General features: G+C 46.3%; 1 protein-coding gene across 8 annotated transcripts in view; it reads left to right on the top strand.

Moving 5' to 3' along the window:
- SCAI (suppressor of cancer cell invasion) overlaps positions 1–15,043 on the top strand; it is a 33,294-nt gene that overhangs the window by 2,963 nt on the left and 15,288 nt on the right. For 5 of the 8 annotated variants that reach the window (XM_054284312.1, XM_054284315.1, XM_054284314.1 and 2 more), the window contains exons 2-5: positions 5,390–5,451; positions 6,728–6,834; positions 8,480–8,611; positions 14,514–14,609. In XM_054284312.1, the coding sequence (XP_054140287.1) occupies positions 8,505–8,611; positions 14,514–14,609 (203 nt within the window). In that variant the 5' untranslated portion in view covers positions 5,390–5,451; positions 6,728–6,834; positions 8,480–8,504. Of the gene's footprint in view, positions 1–5,069; positions 5,452–6,393; positions 6,446–6,727; positions 6,899–8,479; positions 8,612–14,513; positions 14,610–15,043 lie in introns of those variants that run through there. The other 3 variants (XM_054284309.1, XM_054284316.1, XM_054284313.1) reach the window with 3 other exon arrangements.

Below are 15,043 nucleotides of genomic sequence, written 5' to 3'. Positions count from 1 at the left end.
CCCCCAACAGCCCCGCTAGTCCCCTAAAGCACAGTACAGCTATTGGATTCTGACCACAAAAACCTGGATGTTGATGTCTTTTTATACAGAACTTTACACAGTTCTCATTTTTTCATAAAAATGATTGCTTCCATTTTGGAGCAATCCTGGGAGAAGGACAACCAAGACCTGTACATGCAGATTTTATAATAATTTTGTTTGGTGTTCTTGCATAAGAATGTTCTGCAGGCTCGGCTTTTATAGCTAAGGTGCACTGTTGAAGCACAAAAGCTCTGTTCAAGCTGTGTAATTTTTAAACAGGCTGGAAGCAGAGGTATGGTATGGAGCATGTGTTGCAGCAAGAGGAGACAGTTCAAAGGAGTGGACCAAGTTGTGTGTGGGAGCTGCACTGAGGGTCAAATGGAGGTCTGGTTCTGTAAAGTATGTAAGGAAGTTGCCAACACAAATATTACCTTGCAGCTTACATGAGCTGAGAGAACGCAGCACAGCCCTGCAGCAGGGATGGAGCTCAGTAACCATCAATCTGGTTCCCTGAGGATGTCAGTCAGGAAAGGAAGTGTGTGCTGCCAGACGGCCTGGATGGAGCTGCAGGTTTAGAGGGCTTGTTGTTTGAAGTATTTTTAATTATTGCTATTAATATAATGGAACACGGACTAGAAGCTGAGTTTTTGAAGTATAATTAAAGCAGGAGTGAGCAGAGGGATTTCTGTGCTGTGAGGCAGAGGCACGGCTCAGGAGCAGTACCTGCTGAGGAAGGTGAATTCCCAGAGTGGTGATGCTCTCCATGCAATTCCCAAACGTGCTGGCAGCTCCCACCAAATGCTGGATTGGAGGGAAGAGCTGAACCGAAGGGATCAGAAAGCTTTCCCAAGCTTGTCCTGCACTCCCTTTTGTCAGAGTACAGTTCCAGTTGGAAGGCAGCCACTGGCACCTTGGCTGAGGATGGGAGCAGGCTGCAGAGTGTGACGATAGCTGCCCTCCAGATCGGGCACTGGCCTCAGCTGCCATTTGGGCCAGCCAGTAAATCATTTGGCTGGCTGGAAGGGAGCCTCTCCATCTCTCCATCCCACTGCTGTACAATGCAGCTCCGTGCTAGCTGTTTCATTTCGAATCAATGAGTGTACATAAAAGAGTTAAAGCATCAGTTGTTGTCAGACGAAAGAAAGAAAAACCTTTCTTGTGACTGGGATGCTTTTCAGGAACTTGGCTGCTGGGAAGGCGAGAGGCATGTGCTTTTCCACCCTGCTTTAGGTGATGGCTTAGTTCAAGGGGGCCCAGATTTGGCTCAGTCAACAGTTGTGTTGGCGTCTTGCCATCAAATGTGCATAAAATGGAGCTGACTGCAATTCCCTGCTCACTCTAACATGGAGGGGCAGCGGAGGGACCCGAGGCTGCCGTGCCGTGCCGTGGGTTGCCGTGGCTGTGAGGGTTTCCCTGGGGTGTGCCATCCCTGCAGCACGAGCCCTTGCTTTGTGACTGGCTCGTTGCTTTCCCGTCCCTGGGTCGTATTTTGGTGGCTTGTCATAACTAATGCATCTCAGCCCTCGTTGTGCCTGTGCTCCCAAAATCTCTCTCCTTTCTCACAGTGGCTCATGTGCTGTTCCAGATGTAGGAGCTTGGTCTCTCGCTTGCAGACTCTTGCTGTGGTTCTGTGGCTTATGCGCATTGCCACAAAATCGAGATAAAACACAACTGGCATTTTAGCTGCTCCAAGAACATTGTGTGTAAATAAACCACTAAATAGTTCAGCCTGTGAAATGTAAATACACACAGCTCACTGCCACAGCTGATGGTGTTTTTCTGTCTCCCTTCTACCCTCCCACCCCTGCCAAGAGTGGGCCAGCCTGATGGTTTTTTCTCTTGCTCTTTCATACAAAGCAAATGACTGTTAAGTACATGTAGGTGGTATGCAGGCACCACCACAGATTCATGATTTGAATTTGGATGAAAAGAAACGCTTATGTCCTCTTCCACATTGCTTCTGCACCATCTTCTGGAGATTCCTAGATTCTGATGACCCAGAAATTCTTCTTTGGTCTGACTTTGAGCTTGAGCCTGTTTTTAATAGCAAACCAGTGAAGTCAGTAGAAGAGCAGAGGCCCAACTGTGATGACATTTTTAGCCTGTGCCCTTTGTTCATCCTATACACAAAAGGTCGTGAGCTGCAGTGAAAGAGGGATCACAGAGGGCGCAGAACAGACAAAGCTGGAACAAATTGTCAGTGGCAGAAACACAAAGAAGAGAAGCAAAAGTTTTGTGTTCTGAAGGCGATGGAAGGCCACGTGCGTCCCACGGTGAGATCATGTCTCCTGTGTTCAGAGTGATCCGCCCAGAGAGGATCCAGAGGAGGCTGCTGGTGAGGTGTGGCTCCCGTGATCTCAGTGTAGGAGGCAGGAAGGGACTGCACGGTTTCCATGGCACGATGTTAATGAGCACCTCCGCGCGTTTCTGAGGGGAAGGATGCCAAAACTGCAGTTCTGGATGCACACAGGTGTGCTTCCTAGCAAGAAAAGGATTTTTGAATACGTCTGAAACATGCAAAAATGGGATTCTACAGGCCTTGAAATTAAAGTAATGGGATTGACACTGCATGTTGTATTTTCCAACTCATTTGACTCAGAATGGAGTTGAATGTGTGGTGCTGCCTATTTCCCTACAGGAAGTTATGACCCTGTTCCTGACGAGATTTCACAGGTAATACAGAGGTGGCAGTTCCCCTTAAATCTGAGCTCTTATCTTCTCATCCTCTGATGTGCTGAGGAAGGAATGATGCATTCATGTGAGAGCATAAACTTCCAGTTTGCAGTAATAAAATTTGTGTAACTTGTATAACAGTTCTTGTGTAACTGAGTGCCTGCTCTGTGCCACTTCCACTGGCCACAGCAGCGTGCAGCTGGGGAATGTGTGCGTGGGTTTATCTTGTTTTCTTATTTATCCCCTGCCCACTCCTTTCCCTTTTTTAGGAATGCAATTGCACGATCAGGCTTCCTCTTTTTTCTTCTTCTCCAAGCAGCTTTTCAATCCCTTGTCTAATGTAACTGTTGTTGTTGTAGGGGGAAAGGTCCTGAAGATTATCTAGTGAGTAGTTTTCACAAAATTGAAAAGAAGTTGAAGTAATGTGTTTAGTGCATCTATGAAAGGGAAGGACAGACAGAAGGAAGCATCTGGCCAGCCCCTCAGAACGTGTGGAGCCCCAGGGCAGTGGCAGCTTGCCCTGTGCTGCGGAGAGCTGGATTTAATGGGATGCAGAGGGAAGGATCAATCCAGGTCGATGTGGGACCAGGCTCCCTGTGCCTGTAGGGGCAACTGCTGGCCCTGACTGCTCGTGCACTGGGGTGTGGGTGTGTTCACACTCAGGCTCACTGGGGTTTGTGTCTTTTTATTATTTACTTTAAGTGACTTCCCTATTTCCTGATCTTTAGAGGTAACAATATTTTTGCAAGTTAGCTCTAAAAATGTGTATTTTAGTAGGAAAACCAGTTTCTTGGAGAATTGTAAGTACGTACCTCCAATAGGAGGTACTTGCTAGACATAGTTACATCTGCAGGTGATTTTGTCTGCCACGCTGTAATTTGTACACGAAGTCAGTAATTAATTTATCCTTAGTGCTCTTCGAAGTAAACAAACATCCAGGCAGAGAGAACATGATTTGACCAACATTATCAGTGAGATACAAGTGCTGCTTGTTTCTGTTTCCTAAGTTAAAGCTGCTTTTCACTGTGGCAGTCAGACAGAAGTGTCCCCAAGCCCAGGCCGTGTCGTTTTCCTCGTGCATGTGCACAGAGCACTGAGCAGAGCGGGACACAACGCTCGGGTTGTTCCGTGAGCTGGCCCTGGGCATTGCTGTCCCCAGGGACTGAGCCTTGCCAGGAGCTCAGGTGTGGGCTCAGCCTGCTCCCAGATGCTCCTGCAGCATCCAGCCAGCTGCTGGAACAGGAGCTGATGTGTCTGGAAGAGCTGCAGCCTCTGCAGTGCAGACGTGCCCTGAGGTGAACAGTGGTTGGGGTGAGGAATGTCTGTGATCGCTTCCAAATTTTACTAAAAACCTTGGAATCATAAAGAAATCTTCCCCCCCCCGCCTGCATTTTGTGAAGAAATGGTTTGATGTATAACTGCTCATTGCCATTCCTTCTCAATTCCTGACTCCAGCAGGCTGTGAGGTTTTCAGTACCTGTTGGGGGGAATTGCTAATTATTTATTTCAGTGTTTCTTGGGCAGAACTGAGTGGTGTCTTGGGAACTTCAGGGCAGTGGCTGTTGATGGAGAGTTAGGTATTCTGGCAGGAGGCATGAATTTGGTTTCTAATGCATTTTGTGTTGTCTGAGGCTCTGTCAGGACTAGCACTCTGAGCAGATCACATGGAAACACACAGATGGTTTTCCCAAAACGTGCAGTATAGCGTTGAAAGAAAACATGAGACACGAGTGTGCCAGTCTGCAGAAGAAAGGGACAGGCAAATAGGGTGCCAAGGTAGGCATTCTGCATGGTGAAGGTAAGATTGGCTGGTTTTTGGTAGAGTTTTGGGACATGATGGTTGCAGGCTTTGTGTGTGGACGATCAGGAGGTTGGTTTTATCTGTGCTGGTAATTTGCAGATAAGGAATAGATACCAGCTGGGCGCCTGGCTTTGTGTCACATCCCCTTTTGGCAGTGATGCTGTGGGAGATGTGTCAGCATGGAAAGTGGAAAGAGAGCTGGTCTCTCACTCAAGGTTTGACAGCTTTAAAATCCTGATAGACTGGAATGTGTTTTCCACCATTGGGTTCTGTAGAGAGCAGCTCTAGGAACATCTTAGTTTGGGGAAAATCCTGTATCAACAAGATAGATGAACAAAGTGTGTTTGCTTTTGGTTTTTGGTTACTACTTGTGCCTCTAAGCAGGGAGTGGGAAGCATTTGAAAGCCAGTCAAGGTTCCATAACTGAGAAGTGATGGCTTAGAAAAGGGCAGTTGAGTTGTACAAGTGCTCTGTCAGGAGGTCCACGTGCCACATCCAGGAGACTGCTCCTGATTCTGTCTGTCCTCACTGATACGTGAGCTGACAGAGCCCTGACATCCTCCTGTGCCCTGTGCCCTCAGGTTACACCAGGGCTGCACCTTCAGTGTGCGAGCTTTCCTTTGCTGTACACGTGGGGTGGGGAGCTGTGACCCTCCCCTTCCAGCAGGCACTGAATGGCAGCTCACAGTGCTGCTGGCTGTGGAGCAAATCTGAGAGGATGTAATGCACTTATTGAACATATCCGTGCTGGGCTTGCATTGTCAGCTGCATTTCCCTGACCCAGAGCGTTCCCTCATGGCTCACGAAGCCTGCCTTGCTTTGCAGGCCTGGGTCCCAGGGCAGGGCCAGGGGGGAGTGCGTACCATTAACTGCAGCACTCTTTTTCCCTTCCAGTTAAGCCTGGAAAACCTTAGCCAAAAGACAGCAAACCACAGGGAAGTGGAGACGTGTGTGATGTAAGTGACATGTGACTTTAAAAATGCTGCCCAGCACCATGAAACCCCTGTCCCTTGTCCCTCCTCCGCTGCCCTTCAGCTCCAGCTGCCATCCTCTGGGGTGGCTGTGAAGCTCTGCTACCCTGGCTGCTGCAGTGGGATGAATTTGTCAAATCCAGTCATGTGTTGCATTAAGCAAACCTGGAATGGTGTGTTCTGAGAGCTTGTAGGGAAGAACCTGGCACACCAAGTGTGGGGCTTGGCGAGCACGGCTTTCCTGCCTTGTATGGCCTGAGGAGTTGGCAAAATCTTTGAGAGAATAATAACTTCTGCTGGAAGCCACCATTTTCTGACTTATTTTAACAGTCTTTTAAACCAATGTTTCAATGTCTCCTTCTGCAGACTCTGGAGAGCATTTTTTAATGTGTTACTTAAGAAAAAATTGTCATTCAAAACATCCCAACAGTTTCTTTTGCACGCAAGAAAGCAAAAAGCATCAAGCAGAGAACAAGAAATGAAGTAGGTGATATTCCTGGTATAGTTGGGCTGTCAAAACTGGGAGAACTGTCTGTCTGCAGATGATCCATGTGATAACTTCTAGTATCAAAGGGAAGGAGAGGTCCCTGTTGTGGATGTGCTCCTGGTTGCTTTTTATTTACATTGTTCATTTGGAGCTGAGCAGTCCCTTAGGAAAGGGCCATGTCAGGAGCTGTATTCCTCCCTTTGCTGTGCCCACTTGCTGTTCTAATAATAATTCTCCCTCCTGTCTGTACTGCTGCTGCATTACAACACAGTCCTTAGTGCAGGAGCACCTCCTCCTCTCCCGAGCTGCTCCTGATAGTAGCTCTTCCTTTGTACAGCACCAAATACCACCCTCTCCAGAGCATGATAAGCCAAAACCAGTGCATGAAATAACTAATTTTATTTTCCTTCTCTGTCAGCTGGAAAAGCCAGCTTCATATATTTTTCCGGCCTTCTGATAGCTTTCACATTGGCAGGCTATGGATTTTCTGGTGTATCTTTTATTGATTGCATAAATGGCCTCTTCACAGTGGGTCTGGTGAACTCCTTGCATGTGAGAAGTACTTGGTTTTAAAAAACAACCCAAAGCCTAGCTGGTTTTATTTGCCTGTGCCAAGGCTGGCACAGGTTATGTTGGCAGTGGTTGGGGTTGTTGGGTAGTATAATTTTAGGGTGATGTAAAATAAAATTCGCTGCCATGAAATGAAAAGACTGATATCTAGATTGTCTGAAACATACTTTGCAACTTAAGCAAGCTCCTCAATTTTTGCAAAAGTGTCTGAAGCTGCTCTGGAGTGCCTGGACTGCCACGGTGGAGCGCAGAACCTACGGGCTCGCTGCAGGATTTAGGTCACCCTTGCTGTGGAGCACACAGGACCTGGGGTATTGTCCCTCTTGCTGGAATTCCTGAATCACCTCCTGGCTACTTCTGACATTTGTTTTTCAGGTCTCGCTGTTCACTCCAATCTCATGTGTCGGTGCTCTGGTACTTGGTGTTGTTTGTTCTGTGCTGTGTAAATGTGAATGCTCGGAGGTTTCAGGCCCAGCCTGGGGCTCACAGTACTGATGTCCTTCTTGCCAGGCTCACGCCAAAGCTCGTGGCATCTGGGTGCTATGTTTTGGACTCTGGCACCCGTATTGCAGTTACCTGACAATACAGAGACACTTTTAACCTTTTTCTGGAGCTCTTCAGCAAGTGGTTTGTGCAATGCCCCCACGGCCTGGCTCTGGTGGGCTGTCACGTGGGTGTGTAAAAACAAGTCTGTGTGGGCTGCCTCTTGTCTAAACTGGGGAATCATGAGACTGCTTGGTTGGCAGGGTGGCCCTCTAACTTACCCCAAAAGCTGGGTGGAAGCTGCCAGTTCCTCCTGCGTTTGTTAGGCATGAAGTGTTTGTTCAGGGAAGCATTTCTGAAGCCTCTTCAGTTATTGTGAAGGATTTTTTTGTGCCAGTTGCTGAAAGATGCTTCTGGGTGCTCCCTGATGGCTGGAAAGAGTGAGCTTTGCCATTTCCTGGCTTGGACTGGGACATGTAGGCAATTACTTGTGCAAATAGCATCCAAACAGAGGTGCTGCACAAATGGAAACCTGTTGCTTACCAGAAACACACCAGAACTGGCAGGGAAGCTGCTGGCAGTAAAAGCCCTGCATGTGCCCAGTTAGAGGTGTGTTTATCCTGCACAAAAATCCTGAGCACCTAGCAGCCATTTCCAGAGATGTTTTGTTGCTGTTTCTGCTGCAAAGTCTGTAGCTCGTCTGTGTATGCTCAAAAGGGTAATTTGATATCTGTGGCTGTTTGGAGTAAGATTTTTAAATGCCACTCTGCCTCTGTAAGCTTTCATATTCCCTTACTCACTCAATGCTGCAATTATCTACATTATATCTTAGTTTTTTGTTCGGGTGATTATTGTACAATATAACATTTGACTCATGTGAAGAATAAAAACAGATCTGCAGGTATCTTTGTGGGCAATGCAGGCCATGGAATTAAACAGTCATGAGCATGCAGAGAGGAAGGATGGTAGGGTACTTTTCAGCATTCTGGCTAAATTTGCCTTTTTTCAGCAATAGGAGCCATTGAGCTACAGTTTTCACAGCAACAGAAGAAAATGAAATGTAAAGAGAGCTGAGGCTAGTCTCTAAATACAACTGCAGGATAAATACCTCTGCAGAAGGCAAATTTGGAGAGGATTTCTTTGTCCAAGTGTGAAACCCAAGTGCTGTTTGTGCTACAGTCCTTTCATTGTCAGTTTTGTGTTTGTGAAGACAGTCTTCAGAGTTATTTTATTTTGTGACTATTGTACCACTGTTACTTTTAATTTTGCTCTGTTAACTAGTGCATTGTTCAGTAATTAGTCCCATGCCTTGATTCTCAGCTGTTTTTTTTTAATGAGTCTTGAGAAGAGTAACCTGTGGAGAACTGCATGCTCTGTGTTGCATCCCCATGGAACTGAACATGCACCTCAGTCTGGATGAGTTCATAGCAGCCGTTGATTTTTGAGTAATTATGGCTGTTTTTATCTTCATAGGACTGAGCTTGCCCTAAAAGAAACCATGTCATCAGGGGGAGCTGAAGATGATATTCCTCAAGCAGAGAGAAAAACGGTGACAGACTTTTGCTACTTATTGGATAAATCTAAGCAGCTCTTCAATGGCTTAAGGTTAGTGGATTTCTGACAGTATTCCTTCAGAAAAGCCTCAGAACACACACTGCAGTATGTGATGCTGGAGTCAGTACAGTGACCATTTCAAACCCAAAACCAGTATGTTTAGGAGAGAGTAATGCACCCCTCTATGGGTACTTTTGGACCATGTGTGTAAGAATGTTTGTAGGAGCAGAGGTTCCAGTTTATAGTAAACTAGGATTTGGAAATCCCATTAAATTGATGTGATTATTGCTGAAATTGTGTGTCTGAGGGCCACAATTAGATGTGACTGTGTGCAGACCACAATATGCAAGTGCAAACCACTACTGTCTCTGTGGAAAAAGAAGGAAATGAGGAGGATTTTTCTGGATGGGAGGAAAGTAGGAAAGGGAATATCTTTGGGGAAGAAATTTAGTAATAAGCAGAAACATCAAAACCATAGCCTGTATGTGTCTGCTGAAACAAGTGCTTCATCTGAACTGTGGAGAAAGGTAAAATCTACATTTATCTACTAAGCAGCTCCAACAACAGCTGGAAAGTCCAACTGGTTTGTCTGCAGGGGAATACACGTTTGGACAGTAATATGGATATCCTGTTTATGTCAATATATGCTGAGTTAAACAGCATGTATCCAAAGCTGCTTTATTTCTAAGCTTTGCTGTAGAGTCTCTTAAGTAACAGGGGTTTGAGCTCATATCTGGTTGGCAGTTCAGCCTCTTACTGGTCTCTGAGTAATGCTGTATGTTTGGGCCCTTATAGCTTGCTGTTAGTCAAACACAGATGGTTAGCAAAGATGCTTTTAATTCCTCCACCCCCCGCTATTGATAATCCTTTCATGTGCTTTAGAAGTTGATTACCAAGTCCAAAACAAACATTTTGTGCTCCAAAATCTGAATGGCAAATGGGCAGTAGAGACAAGGAGTTCTTGGTGATTGTGTTTGACCCCCCATGAAAGGCAGTCTAAAGCAAAAGGGCTGAGATTTTGAGACCAGGATTTCCAGGACTGTATATGACATTACACTGGCTTTCTGATAGAATTTGCTTGAAATTTTGGCCTGAAATGAGCACAGTTGATGTGTGGCTGTGTGCTGCTCCAGTTCAGATCAGAGGGTGGCAGAGAGCCTCCAGCCATTCTGTGCCTCCTGTGCCATGGAGGGAGGTAGGGCTTGTGTCTGATTTCGAGATGAGAGATGGAGTTTCTCAGTGTATCCATGGTACTTTTCCAGAAAGAAACCTTCTTGTCCAGCTAAATGAAAAGAAAATGGAGAATACCTTTGGATGAAGTATGGCAAATAAAAATAGAGATGGGATTAAGCAGCCAGTGGTGCTGTGTGAAAATAGGAATATTGCAGAACAGGAACCCCTGTCCTCACTGTAACCTGCCACTGTTACTTCTTACACTTGACCCCCATTTCACCTCTGAGACTTGTGATTCCCGTGGGCATAATGACAGGATAAAGCAACATTATAATTCTCAGGTATCTGCTGTGTTAGTGCTTGTTCTCTGGGGAGTTCACCTGGAAATGTCTTGGCAAGCATCCCAATTCTTGGTCCAGTTGCTTCATAATAAATGCGTTTGATTCATGCCTGACACCTTCTGTTTTGAAGATGATGACAGCCTTTGCTGCTGTGTTTTTTGCTATTCTCTTGCCCCTACCACATTTCATAGAAAAAAAGAGATGGGGAGGGAGGAGAGCAATGATTTCCTCCCCAAAACCTCCTCTGGGCACTTCAGCTACAGGGAGCTGAGCCTATAGCTGTGTTGGCAGCTGCTTAGCTGTTGCTGCTGCCAAAAATTGCAAGGGCTCAGCCTGCCACGTCTTTGTTTCAGTAGCATTTCCTTCCTCTCTTCCCCATACAGATGCCAAATACAGCATTTGAGGAAAACATATGATGCTCTGCCAAGGTGGCTGCTCGAAAGTGCTCCCAGTGATAGCATCTCCTGTGGCCATGCTGCCAGGGTGACCCTGGGGGCTGTCATCCTGGGCTCTACCCTGGGCTATAGGCTAGAATAAACTGTTGATGAAGTGTGCTGCAATGGCTCTCTTCTCCCCTTTCCCCGCTCCCACTTGGTTTTTTCTTGGAAAAGGCTGGGAAGAGGGAGGCTGTAAGGAAGCAGTTTGTCATGGTCTATTGTCACTGGTATTATTTTCTTTTAAATGTTAAAAAGTGCTTAAATGTGTTCAGTATCACAAAGAAGCCTGGAACTTCAAGGAATTAAAAGACTTTCAGCAACTGTATTGAACTGTATTTTAGGGAAGTGATTGTCCCTTTGTACTGGGCACTGGTGAGGCCCCTCGTGGCAAGAGAGACACTGAGGGGCTGGAGCGTGTCCAGGGATGGGAACACAGCTGGGAGAAGGTCTGGAACACCAGGAGCAGCAGAGGGAGCTGGGGGGCTCAGCCTGGAGAAAAGGAGGCTCAGGAGGTACCTTCTGGCTCTGTGCCACAGCATTTCTATCCCACTGCTGCTCAGGTTCTGGGAACAGGAGCCTCTAATTACTACAAGCCCATGAACATAAAAGGAAATTGTCTCTTTTTATCACCTGTCAAAACTGTGAATGTCTTTAAAGCTTTGAATGTTAAACTTACAGTTATTGTAGCCTTCCTCTTTGAAGCATGCTGCTGAGTCTCTGGGACTTTCTCAGCATCTTTAATGTCCCTGTGTGACAACTTCCATGTGGTGCTGGCCAAGCACACCTCAGCACCTTTAATTGGGCTTCAGCCAGTATTATCTGGCAGCATGGCTGAAATGAACTCCTGACAGAGAATTAATTATGAGCACATAAGTAGTGCTGGCCTTTGTGGAGACAAAGAGTACAGCAAGAATTGGATAAAATCCTGGTCTGTCTGTGAAATTTGTCCACCAGCCACACTAGTGCAGCAAGAGAACCAGTCTTGTGTGCCCAGTGTGAGAAACCCATCATTCTAGAACATCAGAGTTTGTGTGTTCACATCCCATTTGGAATGTTCTAAAAGCCAAGGAACTGGAAATGGTTTCCACTTGTTGTTGCAGGCTATTGTGCTGTCCTAAATCAAATCTCCAGTCCCTCCTCTGCATTTGGATTGGTTTGGTCGCCCCTTTTCCCCTCCTGTAGTGGTGTTCAGCCAGAGCGGTGCTGAGCCAGCAGCCTGGGCTGGGCACACCCCACAGGAGAACCTGCTGCCTTTGTCTCTCCTCACTGCCCTGGTGTCCTCCTGTAGATCTGGAGGCAGCAATAAGTCTTGCTATAGCATAGCTCTTGAGCTCTCACCTTGGGTGTATAATTGCTTCTGGGCCATGTATTCCCTGTCTCCTTTGGTGGGAGGAGCTGTGCTAAAAGCTCTCTCTGCAATCAGCCGAGGCTTTGGGATTCTTTTGGGCTAATTCTCACCAAATAATGCACATCCCCATGTTCTGTTAGAAAACTGCACTAAATGGCCTCTTCTGCTTATGCATCCGTCTTCTCATGGCAGAATTTCTCGGTACACAGGAGCAGCACGTGTGATGTTCAGCACGGAGCAGTAGAGGGGTGGCAGGAAGGGCAGCTCTTGTCTGCGAAAAGCAGTAGTGAAAGCACAGTAATGTATTGTCATAAATGAAGTTTTATTACAGCCATGTCAGAATACTATCAAAAGAACAAGTGCTACTGTCTGTTTCCATGGAGATCCTTGCCGTTCCCCGGGGAGCCGAGGAATCCGCGGTGTTGTGCAGCTATGCCAGCTGCAATTAGGCAGGCAGGCTGCAGGAGGAATATCCGTGTGGACAGGCAGCAGGGGCTGCAGCCAGCAGTGCCAGGCACGGGGGCACTGCCCTGGCAGGGGCTTCTGCAGGCACACTCAGTGCCACACACTCACATCTAGTGCTGCACACCAATCGAGCTGGGCTTTGTGTTTGGGGTACCTTAGAGTGTTTAGGATGTGCAGAGCAAGGTGTGGAGGGGGAGGTGAAGGTGAGTGTGTTAATTAGCTCACTGATGAGGGATAGATGCATGAGCATCATCAGCCCATACCTGCACAAAACCCTACGTGCTTAATGCTTAGTTTGTGCAGGTACCAGTGTTTGAGAGAAGGGTGCTTTCTTGGGTTGGGGTTCTTCAAGTCAGCTTGTTAATTCAGGCATTCTATAGGTTAGTGCCAGGGAACTTTGATTTGTATGTTTTTTTAAAAAAATTATCCATTTCAGTGTTGGTTTCTAATTAAATATTTTTTAATATATACTTTAACATTGATTCTTGTGGATGTGCTAATTAAATTAAATTAAAGCTACCTCTTGCTGGGTCAGAGTCTGTGCTGTATCTTGGGTGTGTGTTTGAATAGTGCCTTAGCTTCTTTTGTTTAGCTAAAATGTTTACATCTATTACGAGGACAGAAGGTGGTGAATTGTTCCTTGCAGAAAATGCTTTAAATTTGCATGTGTTTGTATCAAGCTGTATTTGAATGAAGATGTTGGTACCCTGAAGCACATATTTATATTCCTGTTTACCCCTTGCTACACAACGTACATTGCAAGATTTTGAGCAGCCCATTGCAAGTTTGAAGGGATCTTTTTGTTTTTTAATTTGGTAAAATCCTGCCCAGATTCCTTGGCATCTTCATGGAGTATCAGCACCAAGTTCTGGAATGCTTTTCCAGGCTGGTAAGGGATTCATTTTACTTGTAGTAGCTGAGCTAGGTCCCTTCAAGCTGTGTGGGAAGTACAGTTGGCTGACGAGCAGAAGAATATTAATTTCCTTTCCTACCTCGGGTGCCGTTAAAGCAATTACAGTGAGCAGAAACAGGCCAGAACACTGCTCTGAAGTGGTGTGTGCTGCTCGGCTTCTCTGGCTCCTTCAGAGGACATGGCAAGGTTTCCCAGAGGTGCTGCTTCCCTTGGTCTCTGCCCTCCAGGCTTGGATGTGGCCTGTGCTGCTTTTCTGTCTGCTGAAGGTGGCACATGAGCCAGCACAGTGATTTGAGAGAGCATTCCTTGTGGAAATCCATCTTGAATCAAATAAAAGAGGATTCTGTCTTGGAAAAGCCGTTCTACTTTCAGCTGCAGAGTTGTGCACCTCCTTTGAATGAGCTTTGGTGTAGATGTGTGGGGAATGTGCGCTCAGTGGGACTCAGGGGTTTGCTCCCCTCTGTTGCATTTCTTTCAAGATTCAGGTCACTCCTGGGAGATGGGAGGAGTGAGGGTTGAGAGCAGGAACCTTTAAAGCCAAAATCCTTAGGAATACATCATATTTGTGGGGTGGAAATCTAGCACAGCCTGGAAATGGAGGGGAGGCAGGAGAGCAGAGCTGAACTGGGTTGGCTGTCTCACCTTGGAGCACTGGAGGCTGACAGGAACAAAGCAGAAGTTCTCAGGGTGTGTCGTGTCACTAGCTGTGAGTGAGAGGGTGACAAATGTGGTGATGGTGTAACAGAACCCAGTGGGTGCCAACTGTGAGCATCCATCTGCTGGCATGACCTGCTGATAGTGGGGCACTGGTTTTGGCTGTGATGTCACAGGCTCTGTTTCTGAAACACGGCTGTATCTGTTTGAAAAAGATTCCTTCCTTCATCAGTAACAATAAATATTATCAGTCTCTATTAACTAATTTCCATCTGCTTGTTCTTGGGTAGGGTTTTTCTGTATTACGATATTTTAGGAGTCCAATTTGTCTTTCTGTGCACATAACCATCTAATTACTTCTCTTTTAGCAAAATTGTAAGATATTTTCAAACACCTGTTGCATGCAGAAACATGATCATTTCCTATTTGGAGAGATCCAGTAAAAACAGGTTTTGAGAAACTGTCAATCATGGTTCTTGTAGTTCTGGGTGCAGGCAGGATTCTAAAGTATGTGAATGAATCCTGGACAGATCAGTTCTGACTTTGACACAAACGTGCTCCTGTCATGTTGGGCTGACTGGATTCTGCTTTCTAATTCTGCTTTTGTCACTGTCTCTTGCAGGGATTTACCTCAGTATGGGCAGAAGCAGTGGCAATCCTATTTTGGGCGAACATTTGATGTTTACACCAAACTCTGGAAGTTCCAACAGCAGCACCGGTAAGGAAATGTTGTAGGCAGATGTGTTGTGTGGGTTTGAGTGCAGCTTTAATCTCTGGAATGCCCAGAGCCCCAGCTAAGATTGAGATTTCACTGTGTCGTTCAAGCATGAAGGGAGGGAACAGCAGCTTCCTGCAGTGCTCACAGTCTATTGAATTAAAATGCTGCAGAGTGTTCGGTGGGACTTTTTAACAAACCCTTTTGCTCTACCTGAGTGTGTGGTGCTTTAATTTCTTACTGAGGAGGTGATGGATTCTGCAGAGCAGGATCTGGAATGGTGTGAAGTCTCTTGCTGCAGCGTGGGCTCTGATCCTTCACACCTTCCTCTGGCTGCATAGTCTGAATGTTCTCCTGGGAAGTGGTGACCTTTTGTTGTGTGTATTTTGTGCAACACACTTATGTCTGGCTCTGGCAAGTTTATGCAAGATAAACGG

The sequence above is a fragment of the Melozone crissalis genome, unplaced genomic scaffold (genome assembly GCF_028551555.1).
Source record: "Melozone crissalis strain CALT ecotype California unplaced genomic scaffold, PUWL_Pcris_2 ptg000041l_1, whole genome shotgun sequence".
Taxonomy (NCBI): domain Eukaryota; kingdom Metazoa; phylum Chordata; class Aves; order Passeriformes; family Passerellidae; genus Melozone; species Melozone crissalis.
Note: the sequence above shows the minus strand (reverse complement) of the source record. Positions and strands in the feature narration are given on the sequence as shown.